General features: G+C 39.5%; 1 protein-coding gene across 7 annotated transcripts in view; it reads right to left on the reverse strand.

Annotated features, from left to right (window-relative positions):
* Positions 1 to 22,482, reverse strand: part of TANC2 (tetratricopeptide repeat, ankyrin repeat and coiled-coil containing 2) — a 248,763-nt gene that overhangs the window by 14,828 nt on the left and 211,453 nt on the right. For 4 of the 7 annotated variants that reach the window (XM_084861644.1, XM_084861642.1, XM_084861641.1 and 1 more), the window contains 8 exons: positions 20,986 to 21,222; positions 16,273 to 16,458; positions 11,118 to 11,211; positions 5,219 to 5,352; positions 4,190 to 4,313; positions 1,285 to 1,460; positions 586 to 718; positions 13 to 42 (listed from right to left, as the gene is read on the reverse strand). In XM_084861644.1, the coding sequence (XP_084717770.1) occupies positions 13 to 42; positions 586 to 718; positions 1,285 to 1,460; positions 4,190 to 4,313; positions 5,219 to 5,352; positions 11,118 to 11,211; positions 16,273 to 16,458; positions 20,986 to 21,222 (1,114 nt within the window). The remainder of the gene's footprint in view (positions 1 to 12; positions 43 to 585; positions 719 to 1,284; positions 1,461 to 4,189; positions 4,314 to 5,218; positions 5,353 to 11,117; positions 11,212 to 16,272; positions 16,459 to 20,985; positions 21,223 to 22,482) is intronic. The other 3 variants (XM_084861640.1, XM_084861645.1, XM_084861643.1) reach the window with 1 other exon arrangement.

A 22,482-nucleotide genomic window follows, 5' to 3' on the forward strand; every position in this document is an offset into this window, starting at 1 on the left:
GGTGAAATATACCTCGTGGGCGACTCGGTAACGTCTGACAACCTTCAAAGAAAGGAGAAAACAAAAAGTTGTAGGAGAGGAAAAAAAAATGGATGAAGGTGAAAAAGAAGGAAAAAGCAGCAGTGAGAGGCAGGCAGCAAAAAAGCCAGCATATAAGCCAACCCTTGTCTACAGGTCTGTGGGTGGGGAGCGAATGGGGCAGCAGCAGCAGGGACTTAAGGATCTGAAGCACATACAGAGCAAGGGAAGCAAAGGCTCACGGCCGTGCAGGGATCCGGGATGCTCACAGGGTGGGGCGGATATAGAGGCACTAGCACTAAGATGTGCTGAAGGTTCAGAGCAGCCTCCTGGGTAAGGCTACAAGGGGCATGGCAGAGAACCATGTGATTTTACTCAGGGTAGTGTAGACCATGGCTCAGATGGCTTTCTCTGGGCCAAGAGCCTTCCTGTTTACTTGGACAATATTTGGGCCAGGGCAGAGGGGAAACTATATACACTCTCACACCAAACACCCAAGGCAGCCAGACCACTGGACCAGTCTGGCCTCTGGGCACAGATGGCCGGCACCTTCTTCCTTTCTCCTACCTATCTTGGCTCCTTTCTTCAGAAGAGTGACAACGACTGAAGTGTTCCGGCACCCCACTGCCCTATCCAACGGGCGCATTCCGCTGTAATCCACATGCTCGATCATGGCCCCGTGATCCACCAGAAACTGGACCTAGCACATGGACCAAATAGAGGAGTTAACATAAATGCAATGATTCAGCTCCACCTAGGGTTCTGGCTGCTGCCTGCCCTTTATTCAACTGCTGGTCTGAACCAGACTGAGTAGCCACGGTATTTTAGGCCATACCTTTATGCTTGGTCTTTAATGGTGTTTTGAATTTTTCTGTCCTCTAAAGTATAGCTCCAAGAACTTTACAACCAATGGACACAAAACTCTGGGGAGGGAGGGTATATATGGGACGGGGGGGGGGGGGGCGCAATGTTAAAATATGTACACAGATAATAATTTAATAAAAAAGAAAAAAGAAATCACCACATGCAATCCTCAACGCTAGATAGCATTATGGATGGAGAATTCAAGATATACTTGGTTCTAGCTTAAAATTATAAGCTTTGAATGGCAAAGAGCCTATTATTTCCTTGGTAGTTTCAAAGAGAACTTAAGATAATTCTTTTCACACATTTGGTACGCCATAATCACTAAATTAGAGATCAAGTTACTGCACAGGGAACACTCCCCTATCCCTACCATTGTGAAGTTTGTTTAAAGACACTCACCACCTCAGCATCACCATAGAAAGCTGCCAGATCCAATGGGGTTCGGCCATTCTTGTCAGCATGGTCCGTGGCAGCTCCATTATCTACCAGTGAACGTACTACAGAGAGATGACCCTTCAAACAAGCCCAGCTGAGGGCTGTCAACCCTTCTTTATCCATCAGAGCAATGGAGGCACCTATGAGAGCAAGTATAAGGCAGGGCTGAGGAAACATGAAAATTAATAGAAGGGAGTGTTGAACTTACAGTGTACATTCTGCCGAAGCACAGCTTTTGTTTCTGGCCTGTGAGTTACCTTTCAATAAAAACTGTTAAAAAAATCGATCCTACAAACTGTTAGTAGAAGAGAAGAAAGTCCAGCTGTTTTACTGGGCATTCCAGGTCCTCCACAATCTATCCCAAGCATAACCTCTGTTCTTTAGTTTCCTACTTCCCTGTGAGAATCCTCTACTTTGGCAAAATGGATGTACTCACTGCCTCTAGAATCTCCCATAAATGTTCCTGAACCCTCACTTTTGGTTATGTTGCTTCCACGTGCAGAATATCTCTTCCCCTCTCCCCCATGCCACGTCACAAGTTGCCTCACTTCAGCCTATTTCCTAGGAACCATCTCCAATCCCCATCTTCAAGTTTCTTGTGGTTCACTGTTACTTCCTCTTGAATTTGCTTAATATGTCACCTTATTCTGTAGTTAATATTTTATTTATTTATTTATTTATTTATTTAAATATATTTTATTGATTTTTTACAGAGAGGAAGGGAGAGAGAGATAGAGAGCTAGAAACGTCGATCAGAGAGAAACATCGACCAGCTGCCTCTAGCACACCCCTTACCGGGGATGTGCCTACAACCAATGTACATGCCCTTGACTGGAATCGAACCTGGGACCTTTCAGTCCGCAGACCGACGCTCTACCACTGAGCCAAACCAGTTTCGGCATGTAGTTAATCTTTTAAATTCTCAATGTTTTCTGAACTCAGTGAAAGTTTTCATTTATATAATAGTATAAACTCCTTGACAGAATGTGAGGGAAATGGAGTCATGGAAAGAGACCCAGGACATAGAGGAAATTCAAAGTTTAATTAAACTAGTCAGCCTTCGATACTTCATGCCCACTGTCTAAGCCCCTTTTATATTCTGCATCTGCCTTCAAAAATGTCAATTTTCATCTGTAAAGATCAAACTCAATTGACACGTTTTGTAATTAGCCTAAAATTCAATATACACTTGGTTCTCAGCTTAAACTGTAAGCTTCTGGATGGCAAAGAGCCTATTACCTCCTTGCTAGTTTCAAAGGGAACCTAAGATAATGCTTTTCACACAGCTGGCACATTATACTCACTAAATTAGAGATCAGCTTAGTGGACAGGGAACACTGTTCCTCCGTTTTAACCTTTCAATTACATTACTCCCCCCTTCCCTGAGCACAGAACATTTTTACTATTCATATTTCAATGTCTGTCCTATTCTAACTCAAATACTTTTACCAGAGCACTCAGGATTCTCTGCTTTTTAAGGTAGTTATTTATCTCTGTTTCATCACTTCCTTACAAGATTATGGACCCTTTGAAAGGGCACAGATTATAGTATATTAATTTTAAAAAATTACTCACAGTTCCTGGCATTGAGTTCTAAAAATAACATGGGCTAAGTAACTGTTCATAGAATTTGTTGATTTAGTAAAAGTTTCTGATTTAAGTGTGAAAAATTAAATAGTACAAAGATCAGAATCTCTGCAGTGGTGAAGGGAGAAGAACTTGCTGGAATCTGTGCCTGATGATCTTCTATTGGAATGTGCAGTTACTTCAAGGTCAGTGGCTGAAGAGCGCCTGCCATTCCAGGAGCCTTGGGCTGTCCTGAGACATTTACTCCTGCCACATCTTATCCTGGGAATCTAGGCACATCCCACTTCCTCAGCCAACTCCCTCTAAGCAGAACTGAGAAGAGGTATCATGAAACCAGGCTTGTTTGGTAGCTTGTACTGAGGAAGCAAGAACTTCTTTGCACTCGGGAAGAGCAGTTCTCTGATTCTGACCTCACCTTTTGAGCCTGAGGTTGTGGATACAAATCTTCTTTGGAAGATACAGCTAAAGATCCAGTAAGTGTTTGACCAAGTTGTAGTTTAAAATCTTAGAAGAAACCTCTTCGTCCTAACTCATTTACCCTTAGCTGCTCCAACCTGGGCGTGATTCTTCAGGAAGCTGGTTTCCTTGAAGTGTATGTGCTTATGGATAGATGTTTTTGGTCCAGTTTACTAACAGGAGACGCTAACTAGAATGGAATCATTAAGACCAGTCACAATCACACTACCTCCTGCTTCATGCAAATAAATGCTCAAGTTCCACCAAATAGTAGTGCAGAGTCAGCAGTGACCCCAGCGTTTCCACTGCAGAGGCCCTGCAGATAACTGTTCTGCACAGGTAACTGAGGTCACAGCAATCAAAAGCAATCTGAAATGTTTTGATGGTGGTGTGTATTCTTTAACTTATTTCCCATTCACCAGGAATATGTGAATATTGGTAAATGTCAAAAGGCATTTATTACAAGAGGAGGGTAATAATATCCTGAGTCCTCAAATAGGGTACCATTATCAGCAATTGTCTTAGACTCCAGCTGCCTTCTTTGGATATAAGAAAAATATTAGTTGTACAAGATGCAAAATAATTGATAAAGTTAAAGTCAAAATACAATCACTGGAAGATGACCATTTATTGACTATATATTAAAATGCAAAGTTTGGTGATTATTCAAACTCTTTAACTTAAGAGTTTGAATCTGTTAATTTAGTTAGAATACTGAAGATCCCTCAAGCCACAAGGATTAATAATATCTTTCTTAACATTTCTTGGAATCCATCCCTGGAAATTATGGGCACTAACCATCCAGCTCTGGCAGCCCAGGACTAACCTTGTGCAAGTAGAAAGTCCACAGTTCCCAGATGGCCTTCAGAAGCAGCCATCATCAAGGGAGTCCGACCTTGCTTGTCTGCCATGTTGACATCAGCTCCATGGGTGAGCAAAAGATCAACTATCTGCAAGTTCGAGAAACAGGAGCCAATTATACAGGAAGAGCTGCTGAGCAGACACAGGCATGCTATCCCAGACACTGTGTGAACCCCTACCTAACTTTCCACTGCAAGCACCCCCTCAAGTTCCACACAGTCCATATACTATGTGATCTGATCTATGATTCTAGTAGGGACAGCTAAATGTGAAGAATTCAACTCTGAATGCTCAACTCAGCCATTAAATAATTAAAAAAAAAAAAAAAAAGATAATAATGATCAATGACTAAGCAATCCCATAACTAAGCTCCAACACAAGTCACCTCCTGTGTCGGTGCCATTTTACTGACCTCTAGAAGTTGCACAGCTACCTGCAGTGAATATTTGTGACTGAACTGAATACTATGAGAGTCTCAACTCTTTAGCACTGTTTGGCTTCTACGGCCTTTTTTCTTCTCAAGTACTTTGAAAAGGTTGTTACCAATATGCTTTCTTTTCCATCCTAAGTGTACAAATTAGCATTTATCCAGAAACCAAACATCTGGAAAGACTGCATAACTAAAATTTATATACACCACATTTTCTTTTAGCAAATCTCAGACACCTGCAAATAAGTGGTTAGCAGGGATCTGTTGAAATATGAATCTCTCCAAGAACTTGTGGATACTGTGAAATGTTCTCTGGAAAAAGGCAATTCTAAGACAAGGCCAAAAGTAGTCAGTCTTTCTATACAATCTAGATGATTCTGAATGTTAACTTTTTGACATATTCTCAACTGTGGAATATTCATAACAAATACCCAAGTCCTCAAAAGTGATGATTGCTGGGTAACTCAAATTTTGTGATTCTTTTTTTATCTCTCTCTATGCATCAGAACTTCCCACCTAGAATTCACTCTTGCCTGTGGTCCTGGAAGTAGCTTCCCTGCTTACCTGCCAGTGGCCCTGGCGAACAGTGCTGAATAGGGGCACTGCCCCTCGACGGTTTGGCTGGGCCACTGCTGCCCCTTGTTCCAAGAGCAGACGACATACCTCCAGTTTGCCCCTTCCGGCTGCAGCTGTCAGGGCTAAGGGCAGAAAATACAGACTGAAAACAGGTGGCTCTTGCAATCTCTAATCCTGTGTGTTAAACATGGCAGTATATCTGTGTTTGATTAATATAATTGCTACTTTATCTCCAAGAAGAATGATTTTAGCTACTTTTGTCATGAAAACTTAAGTGAATAAAACTACATTAAAATGGGCTTATTTATAATATATAGAAACAATTTTAAGTACATATTTACTGAAAAATTACCTTTGATCAAACTTACTTCATTTTATTTTTTCCTACCTTGACTCTCTTTTGGTACCTCTTTCCTAGCTACATACCTTCTGCTGGTCTATGTGTGGCTGGAATGCAGGGAGAAAGGCCTTTGCAAAGTAAGGTCTTGTTTTTAGAATTAGCTGGGGACAATCTGTGGCCACCTGTTCTTGGGCCCTTAAACCCAAGAACCAAAGTAGAAACTGCAGTCCACGGGCCTTGGGCCAGTTTTTATTCCTTTCCTTCCTTAGTTGAGGCAGACATTTCTAGTATATCTGCAACCATTTTTATATGAGGATCAGAAGTGTTCAAGGTGAGATGAGAGGTGTGACAAAGGCTCTTTTCTTGTCAATATAAAGATGGAGTCACAGATAGAAATTAGCTATCGTGAGTATAAGGGACACACAGCAGAAAGAAACTTAAACGGTCTTTCCTTGCTGCTGTTCTTTGTTTATGATCTTTGATGCAGTTGGTATCTAATGAGGGAAGCAATGGATATTTAAATCAAATGGTCATTTATGATCTTTTTCAAGTGTAAATTATAGCATTTTGTCTTTGGCTTGGCCAGATTTATTCACAACTGACTCATGTGCAAAACCAAGATGACCTGTAATTTCCACCAAGATAAACCTTCAAGTAATCTTTTCCTTCCTCAATGATAAGGGCTTAAGAAGGGCAATTTTAGAAGATATATTCACTCAAACTAGATGCACCTATGCCTTGTCCTATGTGCACTTTCAGTTTTATTTTATTTATTTTAAAACATATTATTTTATTGATTTTTTACAGAGAGGAAGAGAGAGGGATAGAGAGTTAGAAACATCGATGAGAGAGAATCATTGATCAGATGCCTCTTGCGCACCCCCTACTGGGGATGTGCCCGCAACTAAGGTACATGCCCCTGACCGGAATCGAACCCGGGACCCTTCAATCTGCAGGCTGATGCTCTATCCACTGAGCCAAACCGGTTCCGGCGTGCACTTTCAGTTTTATTTGAAAAGTCCTGACATTATTTCTGTCCGGTTTCTCACAAATGGTAAGTGGCCTGGTCCTACCTGGGGTGAAGGTCATTTCTAAACCACCAATGGATGTGTATAGGTATTGATGGGTCTGACTATTGACTTGATAAAGAAATTTTGTCTCTTATTCTTCAAATCAAAGTCAAAGTGATCTTCCTTCTTTCTCAAGTTTATATTTCTAATAGTTCAGAAACAACAACACTTTAGTTCTTGGGTTAGAACATCAGAGCAGTTTAAGAACTTGAATGGACATTATAACATTGTATACGTGAAACTTACACAATGTCATATATCAATTATATCTCAGTAAAGCTGGGGAGAGGGGTAAGAACTTGACTGAGTTAGATACTTGTGAGGAATCATAGAATCACCTTGTTGGCACATAAAACAAATAATTTGGAAAATTTCTAACTCCCATGTTCTGATCCCATTTAAAGTAGCCACTAAGTAGGTGACAGGGTTGTAGCAAACTTCCCTTTTAATATCCTGTGTATGGGAAAAGTGGGACAAATACATTATTTTTCACAAAAGAATTTATAATGCCCTGGAAAAAATATGCACAGTATTTCAGAATCAGCCTTTCAGCAATGATGCCAGTTCACAGAATACAGGTGACATGCATAACCAGGGCCCATCTTGAAAACTAAACTTATACTGTCCACTCTAACCTGGAGTTATATCGCTCCGGTTGGCTCATTTCAACCCACTGGATTGCACATTTATACGAGAGGGAATGTTTTATTTGGCTTTTTTCTTTGTTGTATCTTCTTAGGTTATGATGTAATTTGGCAGGAATTCATATCTCAAAGCTGATAGCTGGATATGGTCATTAACACAGCTGGCCAATTTCATCTCAGAGCAACACAACTATGTAAAATGGGATCTGTGCTTTTCAAAATCCAAAAGCAAGGAGTTTCTTTGGCTGGATTTTATAGAAGCCTTATCAAAAACTGTTAAAACTTTTTTTTGGGAAATAAAAGAAAAAAAGATTAAGGTAAAGCCAGTTCTATAAAAACAACAAACTGATTCTCAGTGCAAGCACAACAGTGTGGAGCCAAATCTCTTCCTTCGAGATCAGTAACAAAATTTGCTTGCTAGCTTGTCAGCATCTGATGAGATTATATGACATAAATGGTCCTTTTCCAGATGGAAAAAACTAAGGAGTATGAAGAGGCAGACAGGACATAGCTCAGAGTTGGGGAAAAGCCAGTCTGTTTGGATGGGATGCTGACACTAAATAGAACACAGTGAAGCAAATGGTTCTTTGTTGTTTTTTTTCAACCTAGAAAGAGTGCAGCAGACAGGCCATGTAAGACCAATGGGAGGGGGTGTTGTGAGACAAACACTGATCACTGCTATCCAAAACATTAATTAAACATTTATTGAGCTACTTGTCAGACACCATCTCTGCTCTTAAGGAACTCATGGTTCAGTTAGAATCACAGACAAACAAATAAATTACTATACAGTGTGATATATACAACAGAAATAAGTCCATGGAGGTTGGTTGTATGGAGGTGTCACAGGGGAAGAAGAGTTAGGGAAGAGCTTGAGGCTGAAAGAGAATAGGAGACTCACAGGCATTCAAAGGCAAGGAGGAGGCATGTTAGGCACAGACAGAGAATGTATAAAGGCAGTGAGGTAGGAAATAGCATGTTTATTGTATATGGAGTAACTGGAGAGATGGGCAATAGATGAGGCTAGAGATCATGACTGGTCTCTTAATGCTATAAATAATTAATGTGACAGGTGGTCATTGAAGGGGATAAGCAGGAAAGTGACATGAAGACTGTGGCTCAAAAAGATTGCTTTGTCTGAAATCTGGGAAATGAATCACAAAAGGGTGCGGCTATAGACAAGAAGATCCATTAGAATGTATTAGCAATAATCTAGGCAAGAGATGATGAGGGCATGAATGAGAGTATCTTCTTTGCTCTGGGAACTGGCTTCCTTTGGGCCATGGGATGGCTCAGGCCCTTGAGTTGCTACAAGCTTTTAATGCTGGTCCTAGTTTTGCTCATAAGACAAAGGAGAAGAGGAAGTGGTAAATAATCTTGTTACCCTAGTTGCTTTTCTTCTGTGTTGTTCCATAAAAAGTCTGTGAAAACCCTGTGGGATGGAGGGGGTCAGCAAGAGGGTGAAAGCTGAATGTAGGAAGATGCTACCTGGAAGGATAAGAGGCTGCAAAATGGGGACAAAGGCAACAAGGATATTCTGGTGATCTGCTTTTAGAAAATCTGCCATGTAAAAATTGCACCTGAATAGTTCACTGATTCTAAGATTCGCTTTTTTATTTCACATTTTAACACCTCTGAATTGAAATCCCTCTTATGATTGATTTGATAATAAAGAATTGTGCCAGTTTAACTGGTAGAGTTGTTTTTTGTACTGGCACAAAATGTATTGATTATATAGTTTCTTATAGTTACTGATGTCTTAGATTCAATTTAGTAAGTGGTACAGACTGTTAAAGACATCATGACCATCATATTTTTTTCAGGGATAAATTATGTTGTTTAGAACAAGGTTGCAGTCAACCAGCTGGCTGTAGATCATAGACCTTCATTCCCTATATAAGGGAAACATATATAAGATTTTGTCTTTGGAGGAAACATCACAATTCAATGGATCATTATAAATTGTAAATGATTATGTGTTATAAGTTAGAAAGGAACATGTTTACTTAGTTCCATCACTATAGAAAGAAAAGCAACTCATAGTTTTTGGTGGGTTGTTAGAACATTTTTACATAGCAAAGATATCATTTCCTGCAAATTTTTCTAAGGTCAAATAAATTTATAGGTCTGTAAATTATACTGCAAAATGAATTTCATCCTATGCCATATTTAAATAGCATTTATGTTTCTAATGCTGAAACTGTTTCATATAAATATCATGTTAAACACAATTCTGATTATAATCAAACTGACACGAAGCTTTGAGTTTTCACAATCTTGAGATATGATAGATGTGTAAGACAATGTAACAAACTTTACTGCATACTTAAAGTATGAAATGTTTTAAAAGTCCTGAGACCAAAAATTTTTATTTTAATAAGCAATTCATAAGATAAAAATGTCTTCCACTCAGTTCACACCCTTCTTGAACATTTTTAGTAATTCTTTTAAATACACAACTAGAATGTGTTAGTCTTGTAATTTTTATCCATTATCACCATTAGACCATCACTTTTTTGTTCTCCCTGTGGTTATATGTGCATGGTCTGACCACGGGACTCTGCTAGGAGGGATGGCAGCGCTGTGCTGGGGAAGGCTTTGCTGACAGGAACAGAAAACCAGTATGTCCCTTCTGCAGCTCTCGCTCACAGCATGCGTACTCCAGGACTGACGTCCTGGCCAGTCTCTTCCCCCAGTCTGTCCTCTGGCTTTCCTCAGGGTGGGGCCCCAGAGACAACAGCCGTTTCCAGCTGCACATTTTCCTTTAATCTGTCACAGGCTCTTAAGCTGCAGCTGCCTGGCATCTGCTACCTTTGGCTCTTACAGAGGGAGGGATTGTTTGAGAAGCAAATTCCTCGGCTTTGGACCATTCTACATAATGTTAAAGAAGCCATGAAACCTATGTAAGATTTTTGCCATGGATGGAAACATTGCAATTCAGTAGGTGATTGTAAATTTTAAATGAATTCAAGTATCTTTTCTTATTTTTAATAATATTCTGACTCTAAGCAAAACACATAGCCTTCTTGTTTGGTAAATATTCTCCCTAACTTGGCAATCTCAATATTGGTCTCCTCCTGGCAAAAATGACACATATCTGTGGTGACTCTACAGTTTTCATTGCCCTGGTTCCATAAAAACACATAGGAGGTTACTAATGTTTCTCCAGATGTTACAGTTTAGACTTGGGGGGAAAGACGATAATCATTTCCTACAAAGGTCACAAGGAAGAGGCTTCTGTTTATGTAGTAAATACCGAGCAATACAGAAATCACTTTGCTATAGACAGAGATGGCATGTGGCTGAGCTTTACAGGGTGGCACCTTCATGCCGCCAAGACCAACTTGACTCATACTGTGTCAGGTACCACTCTGCCATAGCACTTTGGTGAAGCCAGAGTCGTAGATAAAAATGTAATCTCCTGGTTTATAACTACAGGTGAAGAGAGTTATTTTGATGAGAGAATTATTTATTCCTAACGGTTACAAGGATAACATCAAAAAAGAGAAAGGCCACAACTATTTTCTGCTCTGGTTTGGCACATTGTAAGGAAACTTTCAGTCTTTTAAAAATATTTGGAAACAAGAGCAGGGGAAAGTTTTGTTTGAAAGAAGACTCTGGTGCTAATAGTATGGGGAATCCAAAGGGAAGGCGAATTGAAAGAGGGAAATTGCTTGACTTTTTACTTCGGCTGAATTGGTCTCCAATACAAAAGCCACCAGAGAGATGCCTAAGGTATGCCAGAGAAAAAATGAGGGTGGGCGATGCAGAGAACACCTCTGCACACATACAACACATACATGAGAGAAGAGAGTGATGTCCATGACATGTACCTGTCTCTCCCCAGAGACTGTCAAAGCTGTTGATCTGTGCTCGCTCCACTTCCTCTTCATCTTTTTCTGGAAGATCAAGTAGGTAGGAGACAATCTGAAACAAGAAGTTGTGTCAGCTCAACTTCAGGTGGAAAACTATGCTACTGACACTAGCCTGTGAGGTTGGAAAGCTACTTGGATGACACAAGTGTTATGAAATCTCTTGCACACAAAAGGAACAGAAGTGCCTGGCCTAGCAAAGAACCCGAAGCCGCCATGATGAGCATTTGTTCCTAACCGGCACAGTTTACATGCTTCTCTGAACACAATTCACTTACATAGCATGTGATTTTTAAAAATTACATATTTCTTATATTTAACTTAAAGAAGCAACCCTTTATCCTCCCAATAAAAATACCAAAAAAACAGAAAAACCAATCATTAAACAAAACATAAAATAAATATGGACAACCTTAGGGCTTGTAGGTCTTCAGAGCAGAGCAATTATCTCCTTTAAGTATAAGGACTGTTTTGGGGACATGGGGGAATGGCTGCAAATTAGAAAGGAAAGTGACAGCTCTGTTTCCAGAAATTTGGCTGTAGAGAGTTTTAAAAAGCCTCGCAGAGATAATAAAATTCCAGTTTTACTTAATATTCCCTAGGTGACATGTTAGGTCAATTGATAGGGTAGCTGTATCACTGAAGCAACTCATGCAGTGGTGAGCTGACTAGTACTGGCCCATGAAAGCTGAACTTTAAATTTCAGGACTTTTGCAAGCCCGATGTTAAACAAAGATGTTTGTTAAAAGTTAAATCACAATTAAATTATATTTAAAACAAAAGTTAAAAAAGAAAATCTTGTAATTTCCTGATTTAACTGTTTTACAATTATTTATGCTCTTGAGATGATTTATATCTACTGTGTCTGTATGATGAAAATATTACAGAATGGTGTGCTACTGTGTACACCTTTGTGTTCAGTGATGTCACATTGGTAGCTTGAAATCGGCCATGGAAGGAGTATCTACACCCTGAAACTGGCAAACATTACAAATCAGGATTTGATTTAGTGCTAAAGTTGAAAGAACTTCCAGTTTTAAGAACATAATTTGGATGAGGGCAAAAAGTAGTTTAATAATAGGTCACATATCAGATTTAATGACAATAAAATTACTGGGTAAATTGGGGTACAAATTCCATTTATAAAATCGTGGTGGATTTGCATGATAGCCAATTTGCTAGGTTGGCAATGACACAAATTTAGCAAACATCAACATTAGCATTCAATTAAGAGTATTGTGCTCATTATCACTTGTAAACTGTATACTACATGTTCTTTGTATCAGTGAAATTTATAATAAATTTAAGTATAGTCATGCATTAGTTAATGATGGGGACATGTTCTCAGAAATGTGCTATTAGGAGATCTTGTCTTTGCCTGAACATCCTAGAGTACACTTAACAAAAACCTAGATGCTTTAGCCTATTACACACCTAGGCTATATGGTATAGCCTACTGCTCCTAGGCTACACACCTGCACAGCACATTATTATACTGAATACTGCAGGCAACTGTAACACAATATTAAGTATCTGAATATCTAACTACAGGAAAGGTACAGTAAAAATACAAAATGAAAGATAAAAAAATGTTGCATCTGTATAGGGCACTTACTTACCATGATGGCGCTTTCAGGACTCAAAGTTGCTCTGGGTGAGTCAGTGAGTGAATGGTGAGAGAATGTGAAGGCCTAGGGCCTCACTACTGTAGACTTTATAAACACTATACACTTAGGCTACACCAAATTAAATTTTTTTTCAATAACTTTTTAACTTTATAATTAAAAAACACACTTTCAATTCTTGTATTAACAGTTAGGTTAAAACACAAAGACATTGTATAGCTGCACAAATTGGGAAAATAAAAAAGGAGACATATGTACTACTATTTGTAATACTTTAAACAATAAAAAAATAAAAAAAAATTTTTAAAAAATATTTTCTTTATGTCCTTATTCTATAACATTTTTCCTATTTTTAAAATTTAAAATTTTCTATTTTTAAACTTTTTTTTTGTTAAAAACTAAGACACAAACACACACCTTAGCCTAGGCCTACACAGGGTCAGGATCATCACTATCATTGTCTTCTACCTCCACAACTTGCCCTATGGAGTGAAATAGGGGTGAAATAGTAGCGAAAGGATGTGGAGGAACTGGGTTAGATAAATTCCAAGGTCCTTTCCAATTCCCACATTCTGTGCCCATAATTCTAGGTACCTTGGGAAGGTGTTCAGGGGCAATAACGTGTATAGAGCTGTCACCTCCTATGAAAACAATGTCTTTTTCTGGAACATCCCCTGAAAGACCTGCCTGAGGCTCTTCTTAAGGACTTGTCATTCTTTTCAGAAATAAGTCCGTGGTGGTCTTTAAAAATTTTTTATTTTCTATCATAAATTTGTCTATCAGCAGATACTGCACTATTAATGAAAATTTTTTTGGTGTTAGGGTCCATATTTTCAAACTTTTAAAGGAACTTATTGAGGTCTTCAAAAGCTTCTATTTATCTTAGGGATTCTTCTTCTCTTTCTTCTGCAATTCCTTTTATCTTGCCTCTTCTTCAGTTATGTATTCCTGTTCCAGTTCTAACAACTCCCCATTAGTCAGTTCCTTCGGAACTACCCTTAGGAGCGCCTCGGTTCCATCATCACCCACATCCAGGTTAAAGTGTTTGCCATCTCAGCTACAGCCTTGTTGATTTTTGCAACCTTCACATCCTTGGCAAATTCTTTGAAATCAGGGACAAACCTCTTGAGTGTCTTCTTCCAATGCCATTTCTATACTCCTTGGTTACATCACCCCCAGCCAAAGCAAAGGTCTTAATGCAGCCATAGACACTGTAATCCTTCCGGAAGTGCCCCAGTATCTTCGACACTTGCAGCAACAGCCTGGGCAAAGGTTCTCCTTAGGTAGTAGGCCTTAAAAGCTGCTATAACTCCTTGATCCATTGGTTGGATCAAAGTGGTGATGTTTGGAGGAAAAACATCACTTTGATATTGGGATAAAGATCACCAATAAAAGGAAGATGTCCGGCATCATTATCTACAATAAACAAAATCTTGAAAGCATGTGATGCTCTGAATAGCACTTTTCCATTTTGCTGGCATAGTAATTCAGGAGGGCATCTTGGAAGAGAAACTGGGTCATTCATGACTTTATTTGCTCCTGTAATACATTGCCAATGTCTGCATATTGATATGCTTGAAGTGGTATCTTACTGTGCCAGATCACAAAGAGTTTCTTTCAATTTGTAGCCTGAAGCATTGCCCCCAGGCAAGACTGTCATCCTGTCCGTAAGAGCCTTGAAACCTGGCAGTCACTTGGTCTCCTTATGTATGAAAGTCCTTTCAGGCATCCCTTTCAGAATAGGGAGGTTTTGTCCATATTGAAATTCTGGCAAGTAATTTTCCTCCACGATCAGCTTATCTAGAGTTTCCAAAGATTCCTCAGATGCCTTCACATTAGCACTCACAGACTCACCACTCACTTCTGCATTATGAATAATGATTCTTGAATCATTTAAGCTACCCAGAGCTTGCAGTAAATTCAAGATTGTAGTTGGGTCCAGACTTTTCTTTCAACATTGCAAACAAGCATTTTGCTTTGGCCATGATCATCATAGTGCTGAGAGGGATACGCTTATGTGTCTGATCTACATTCTAGGTCATTAGAAATTTCTCCATGTCTGATAAAAGACCCTTTTCAAATTTTTAGTCTGGTTGCCCTCAATGAAGCAGACCCTTTAACAACTTCTGACGTGTAGTTCTTGTTCTTAAAGATGGAAGCTATAGTGGAATGGGGCATGCCTGACTGGTGAGCACCCTTAATTTTGTTTCCAGGTCAATCACTTGATGTGCCCTCTACTTGGCAACATTAGCAGTGAATTTAGGGGCCATAATGAACAAAACAACATGAGATTAAATCAAGCACAATTGAAAATGATGTATTTGATCCCCTGGTTGAATCAAAAAAGTGGTGAGGTGATAAACACAAGATGAGTGAGGCTGCTGATGGAATAATATGCAAAATGTTTTATACCAAACTTTTTGTTTTTTACAAGTAGAAAGAGTACACTCTAAAATAATGATAAAATATAGTATGCAAAACAATTAAACCAATAACACTTATTATCATTAGTAAGTATTATGTACTGTACAAAACTGTATCTGCATTACTTTTATACAACTAATAGAAGTTTGTTTCCACTAGCATACCACACACACATGAGTAATACATCACACTACAACATTACAATGGCTATGACATCACTAGGTGATAAAAATTTTTAGCTCTGTTATGATCTTATGAGACTACACTCATATATGTGGTTTGTCGTTGACCAAAATGTCATTAGGTGGCACATGTTAGGTGGTGCATGACTGTATGTATGCTCTTGTCTCTGTCTCTCTTTCTCTCTCTCCTTCTTCCCCTCCCTCTCTTCCGTTCCACTCACTCTCCTTCCCATAGCTGATTGTTAACATTTCTTAGTATACTACCAATTCCATATATTTTGCCACTATATTATTACTATCATAATTAAATAAGTTAGCAAAAATATCGTTTGTATAGTATTTAACAGTTTACAAAGTACCTTTCATAATTAATTAGACTCACTTGTAAAAAATAATTTATTAGACTCACTCTACTGATGGAAAACCAAGGGTCCAAGAGATTGGGTAAATTGCCCAAGGTCCATAGCTAATGAGTAGCAAAGCTGAGACTCAAATCTAGTCCTTCTAAATGTTGTGCTATTCCCATGTCACACTGCCTATCCATGGGGACACAGCTCAATAAATAATCCCTCTGAGCCTAGTGTCAGTGTCTGTTAAATAGGGGTGAAAGGATGGGAAGGAACTGGATTAGATAAATTCCAAGGTCCTTTCCAATTCTCACATTCTGTGCCCATAATTCTAGGTACCTTGGTTAGAATTTAACTGCTTCATGGAGTCTATGCTTCTTGTTCCTCAAAGAAGTGATCAAAAAGCTAATTCATATTAATTAGAGTAGAAATTTTGCAATAATGCAACCCTTTTCTCCTGGACTCATAGTCTTTCAATATACAGATTGGAAAAAAAAAAAAAACACACCCCAACAAACCTTATTGACTCCTTTCTTACCTCAGTGTAACCCATACTGGCTGCAGCAATGAGGGCCTGCTGGATGGCCTGGCTCTTCTTAAACACCCCTTGCTGTTGGCTGGCCATTGTCCAGTCACACTGAATCAGAAACTTGACAACCTCCAGATGACCTCGGAGTGCAGCATGGACCAAAGCACACTGTCCATTCTTATCCAAGTGATCCACCTAAGAGAAGGGGACAGAGAAATCTGTGAGAATGAAGACTGGGGCTGTACCCCCATTCTAGTCACATCCTCTCATTGCACAGCCTAGACTTGTGGTCGGCAAATTGCAGCTTGCGAGCCACATGCTGCTCTTTGGCCCCTTGGATGTGGCTCTTCCACAAAATACCACAGCCTGGGCGAGTCTATTTTGAAGAAGTGACATTAGAAGAAGTTAAAGTTTAAAAAATTTGGCTCTCAAAAGAAATTTCAATCGTTGTACTGTTGATATTTGGCTCTGTTGACTAATGAGTTTGCCGACCACTGGCCTAGACTAATAAGAGTGAGTCTTTCCCATGACCTCTACCAACCTGAGAAAATTTAGAGGATACTCTCCTACTCAGCCTAAATCACTACGGAGCCATAACTCTGGTAGAAGCCCCCTGGGGAGAACCTGGGGTGGGGGGAGCGGTTACAGGGTCAGGCTTTTGTTTTCACATCAAAAGAAAGAAACAAACAAAAAACAAAACAAATAAAAAAACCTCCAGTTCCAGCTTTGTTTTCCTAAGGTATATTCTCCTTTGTCCTTAGCTAGTTCTTTTCCAACCAAGATTTGAAAGACTTGTAGCTCTCTTGGTATCATGAAAGAAAAAAAAAAAAAAACGAAAACATTTTGAATCTCTCAATCTCTCTTTCTCCCCTCACCCCTCGTCTTTCAAGGAAGTAAAATGCCTTATATCATGAATCACACCTTTGACCACCAAGCTTTGGCTTTCTTCTAGGGTGAGGGCAGAATCTCAAAGATTTGACCAAAATAGCTAGAGGTACTTGGACCTTAATGCTAGACTCAATTCCAGAAGCAGTTTTTACAATGCAGTGTTGGTTTAGGCCAATGGTCGGCAAACTCATTAGTCAACAGAGCCAAGTATCAACAGTACAACAATTGAAATTTCTTTTGAGAGCGAAATTTTTTAAACTTAAACTTCTTCTAATGCTACGTCTTAAAAATAGACTCGCCTAGGCTGTGGTATTTTGTGGAAGAGCCACACTCAAGGGGCCAAAGAGCTGCATGTGGCTTTCAAGCCGCAGTTTGCTGACCATGGGTTTAGGCTGAAAGAAGGGCCTGATGAAGACCAATCTACCAGAGCCTTTTCTGACAGGCAGGCAGGTTATCTTCCAGTGACAGAACATTTTAAACAAGTTCTCTATCTTATTTTCCCCAGCTTTAGGTACACTCAGCCATTTGTTTAACAAATGTTTACTGAATGCCTACTATGTGCAAGGTGAATAAAAAGGTGAATAAGATAGTAAAATATAAATTCTGTGCTCAAAGATTTTCAAACAAGGTAGGGGAGATGTGACCAATATGGCCCGTACAACAACGGAGTTTATAATAAATGCCATAAAAAGAGTAAATGTGCAATAAAATTTCAGAAAATTCTTAGCTAGAACCTGAAATGAATTTAGTCAGAAAGGTGTTATGGTCTGAATGTTTGTATCCCCCCAAATGATATGTTGGAATTCTAACCTGGATGGCATTAGAAAATAGGGCCTTTGGGGTATGATTAGGTCATGAGGGCAGAACTCTCATGAATGGGATTGATGTCCTTATAAAGGGACCCCAGAGAGCTTGCTTGTCCCCTTCCACCATGTGAGGACACAGCAAGAAGGCTCTGTCTGTGAGCCAGGAAGCTCTCACTGGACATCAAATCTGTTGGCACCACCATCTTGGGGCTTAGCCTCCAGAACTGTGAGAAATAAATGTTGTTTATGAGCCACTCACTCTATGGTATTTTGTTACAGCACCCAAATGAACTTAGGTCTAAATTAATTCACTAATAGGAAAGGATTAATTCTAGTTTTTGTAAGGGAAGGGTACATAAAGGGGAAGTTTAAACTGCAAAATTGAGAGGGTCTTATGAAAGAATGGGTTAGGGATTTGAAAGGACACAGAACTCATATTAAAAGAGCTTCCAATGGTTAAATATGGGCCAATTTGAGCAACGAAATAAATCATAGTAGCAACGTATATAGTTCATAGTATAAAATCAGTATCTAGAAATCCACTGTGCTAGAAATAATTGAATAAATACATGGGGGAGAAGTAACAGCTCTTCCTTATAATATAATTCAAATTAAAAATATTGAAGGAATGAGAGAAATAGAAAATCACCATTAGGCAAACCATAGCAGTAATTATTGCAGTAAGAAATCAGTGATGGATCTTAAAATTAGTGGACAAAAGCATGAGAAACAAGTCTCAAAGCTTCTCCCTAAAATGTAATTCTTAATTAAAAAGGGAAGACAGTAACTTCACACCTGAGAAACTTGCAAGATACTACCTTAGCAAAGCAACAGAAGTTAATAGTATCACTTTGGTGGTATAATTGACAAAAATATATTCTAACGATGAAAAAATATCAAACTAAAATTCAAGAACTTTCTACAAAATAAATGGCTAATATTCTTCATTATTTCCTTAATGCAAAAGCCATGGGAGGGAGTATGAGGAGAGGACAGAAATCTTAGTGAACAGTTATATTAAGAGTAGGAAGAGAGAAGAGCAACCAGACAGGCAGGAAGGGTAATAGGATCATATTACAAGTTCTGAGAAGTATAATCAATACCAAGGGGTGAGAAATGGGAAAAAGTTACTTTATTTGGTGACTGGCAGTTGTTGTTGTATTTTGAGAGATTGGCTACATTTGAATGCGAGGAGACTGTGTTTTATTTATTTGTTTGTTTGTTTAATTGTTGACATTACAGATGTCTCTCATGTCTCTCCACCCTGCTCCAACCCCTCCCCACCCCGGCCTTTATTCACATTATTGTCTGTGTCCAAGTGTGTTCTTTTTTAAAAGACTATTATTTATCAGGCACTAAATCAGATTGAGTTCATCTTTTTAAAAAAAGGCTTTCTTGTTTTTAATTATCCCATTTTCTGGATGAAACAAGTGAGACTGAGAAGGGTTCAATGACTTCTCCAAGCACTCACAGAAAGTAAGTGCAAAGGCAGGCTCTGACCAAGTTGTGTTTGATCCCAAAGAATATAATTTTTAATGACTTGTCTCCTCCTTCTCTCCTGGAGGCCACTCGGCAAGTAGTTAAGGAGTACTAAGTGAACAGAGCTAGCAAATACAGATGTGGTAGATATGGAAGGTAAGATATGGGCACTTTTGGTTAGCAGGAGAAAGGAAAATCTCTCTTTTGAGTTAGAGAAGACAGTCATAGATTTGTAGAAACTGGGGGAAAGGCAGTATAAATGTAGAAAAAGAATGAAATACAATGTGAGAGAATGAGCAACTTACTGAGATAAAAAATATAGGTGGAGGCCACTGTTTTGGAAAGGGAAGGAAATAGTTCCTTCCTAAGGCAGAAGTAAAGAGGTGTGTAGGCAAGGATTCTTAGTTTTCAGATATACATTGAGAGGAACTCAATCATAGTAATGTAGGAGGGTAAAATAAGTTTGAGAGGGCACTGAAAAGAACACAAAGGATTTATACATCTACTGTGGGGAAAATAAGAGATGAATAAAATGACAGCTGAGCAGCAGGAAAGACCCCATTGAGATTAAAATGTGAATTCACAGCAACAGAAATAAGGCCCAATTATCATTCTATTTCTTGAGGTGTTCATTCTATTGAACAGGGCTTTAGAGGTGGTCCATTACTGTGTCACCGTAAACATCAGAGGCTCAGGGATTCCACTGAGAGTCCCAGGTTCCAGTTCCCAAGGAAGTCTCAGGAGTCCCATTCTCTTCACTGGTAAAAACACTGGACACCTCAGAATGAGGTCATACTTATATTTCATATTACTTATATTTCATGGTATAACCACCAAAACCCTCAGTTTGTTTTCAGGACTGAAACAAAATACCACAAGGCTGTGATTTCCCCAGAGACCTCCATTTTGAGGCCAACACTTTTCTTTTCACCAATATTTTGAAATTGAGTTATTTTTTACATCAGTGGCTCTTGGATTACTATAAAGCAAACACATTTTTTTTAGAAAGGTTTTTAGAGAATTAAAATATACTAACAGAAACAGTCTGAGTGCCTCTGGTCAGTTTGAGGATAACCAGAGAGAACCACCTTCTCCCCATACCTCTTCGTGGTGACCTTTAAGGATAGGAAGAGGGAGTCTGGTCTCTGTTCTTATCTCCATGGTTAACTTATCTTTACACATGAAAGGCTGAGGCTGCAGGCACCATTCAGTTCAGATTTCCCATTGCAGTCTCCCTGCTCCTTTTCCTTCCTTACTCTGAGCTCAGTAAAGAATCTCTTGGTTGTTAGGTAGAGACTTTTTGTGGCTGCTGCTAATGAGATTTTCTAAGTGCCCCTCAAATGGTTTAGGACTGTGTCCAGATGCAGTGTGGAGCTGGCATGCAAACACTGGGATGTCTGTGAAGCCCATACTCCCTTTGATCTGCTCCCTAGCAGGGTTTGATGTGCTCCACCTGGATTCATGAGGCAACACAGGAGATAAGGATGACTACAGGAGGAAGAAAGATAAAGGGAAGAAAGGAGAGGCAGCAGAGCCAGACAGCCATTACCTTGGCCCGTTTCTTGCACAGCAGCACAACGATGCTCAGGTAGCCCGCCGCTGCGGCGTAGCCCAGAGGAGTCAGGCCACTTTCAGAAGAGACATCCACATTGGCTCCAAACTCCAAGAGCAGGGCCACCATTTCTGTGTAACCAAGATGAGACTGGACACACAGAATTGGGGCATTATTTAAAACTTCTGTCCGATAATTAATGTTGGCACCTCCCAAAATCAGCAGTCGGCTGACCTAGAAATAAGTAAATAAAAATAACACTCAAAAAATATTAGTCATATCCTTTTAGTCATCTTTTTCTTTTTAAAAAATATATATTTTATTGATATTTTACAGAGAGGAAGAGAGAGGGATAGAGAGTTAGAAACATCGATGTGAGAGAATCATCGATCAGCTGCCTCTTGCACACCCCCCCCTACTGGGGATGTGCCCGCAACCAAGGTACATGCCCTTGACTGGAATCGAACCCGGGACCTTTCAGTCCGCAGGCCAATGATCTATCCACTGAGCCAAACTGGTTTCGGCTTAGTCATCTTTTATTAAGTCATCTGGGACCCCGTAATAGTGTCTAGTAGCATTTAATTAACCGCTTTGTTTTATAATTGTTATGTGTTCCTTTTTTCCAATACCTTGCCTTGTGAAAGCAACGTTAATGTCTTTTTTACATAAACTATTTAATCACCAGAGAAAATGCCATCTGTACTGTAGTGCTGAATATAGTCTCTGTCATTGAACTGTTGATCAGAAAAGCCCCTACCAAAACAAAAGCTACCTGAGATTGACTTACTCCCTAAAAGCAGCAGGACCTGATCCTATAAATCAGGGTCAACTACTATATATGGTTAATAGTTTGCTCTTTAATTCACAGAATAAAATATAACATTTAAAACATATTATTGGCTTGGCTGGCATGATTCAGTGGTTGAGCATCAACCTAGGTGCCAGGAGGTCACAGTTTGATTCCCAGTTGGGCCATATATTCGGGGTTGCAGGCTCAGTCCCCAGTGTGGGGCATGCAGGAGGTAGTCGATCTGTGATTCTCTCTCATCAATGATGTTTCCATCTCTCTCTCTCTCTCCCTTTCCCTTCCTCTCTGAAATAAAATATATTTTAAAAAATCCTATAGAATAAAAGCCTAATATGCTAAGTATCCTGTCGTCCATTCAACCAATCAAAGCATAATATGTTAATGATATGCTAAGGCTGCTTAACTGCTAGATATGACGTGCACTGATCACCAGGGGGCAGAGAGTCAACGGGTCAACCATTTGCTATGACGTGCATGATTACCAGGAGGCAGATGCTCCAATCGGTAGGTTAGTTTGCTGCTGGGGTTCAGCCCATCAGGACTGAGGGAAATGGGCCAGACACGCCCTGGAGCCCTTCCTTGTCCCTCCCCGGCCCTGATCATGCACCAGTGGGGTCCCTTGGCCTGGCCTGCACCCTCTCAGAATCCAGGAGACCTTGGGGGATGTTGGAGAGCCGGTTTTGGCC

The sequence above is a fragment of the Pipistrellus hanaki genome (assembly GCF_964339955.1).
Source record: "Pipistrellus hanaki genome assembly, chromosome: 16".
Taxonomy (NCBI): Eukaryota; Metazoa; Chordata; class Mammalia; order Chiroptera; family Vespertilionidae; genus Pipistrellus; species Pipistrellus hanaki.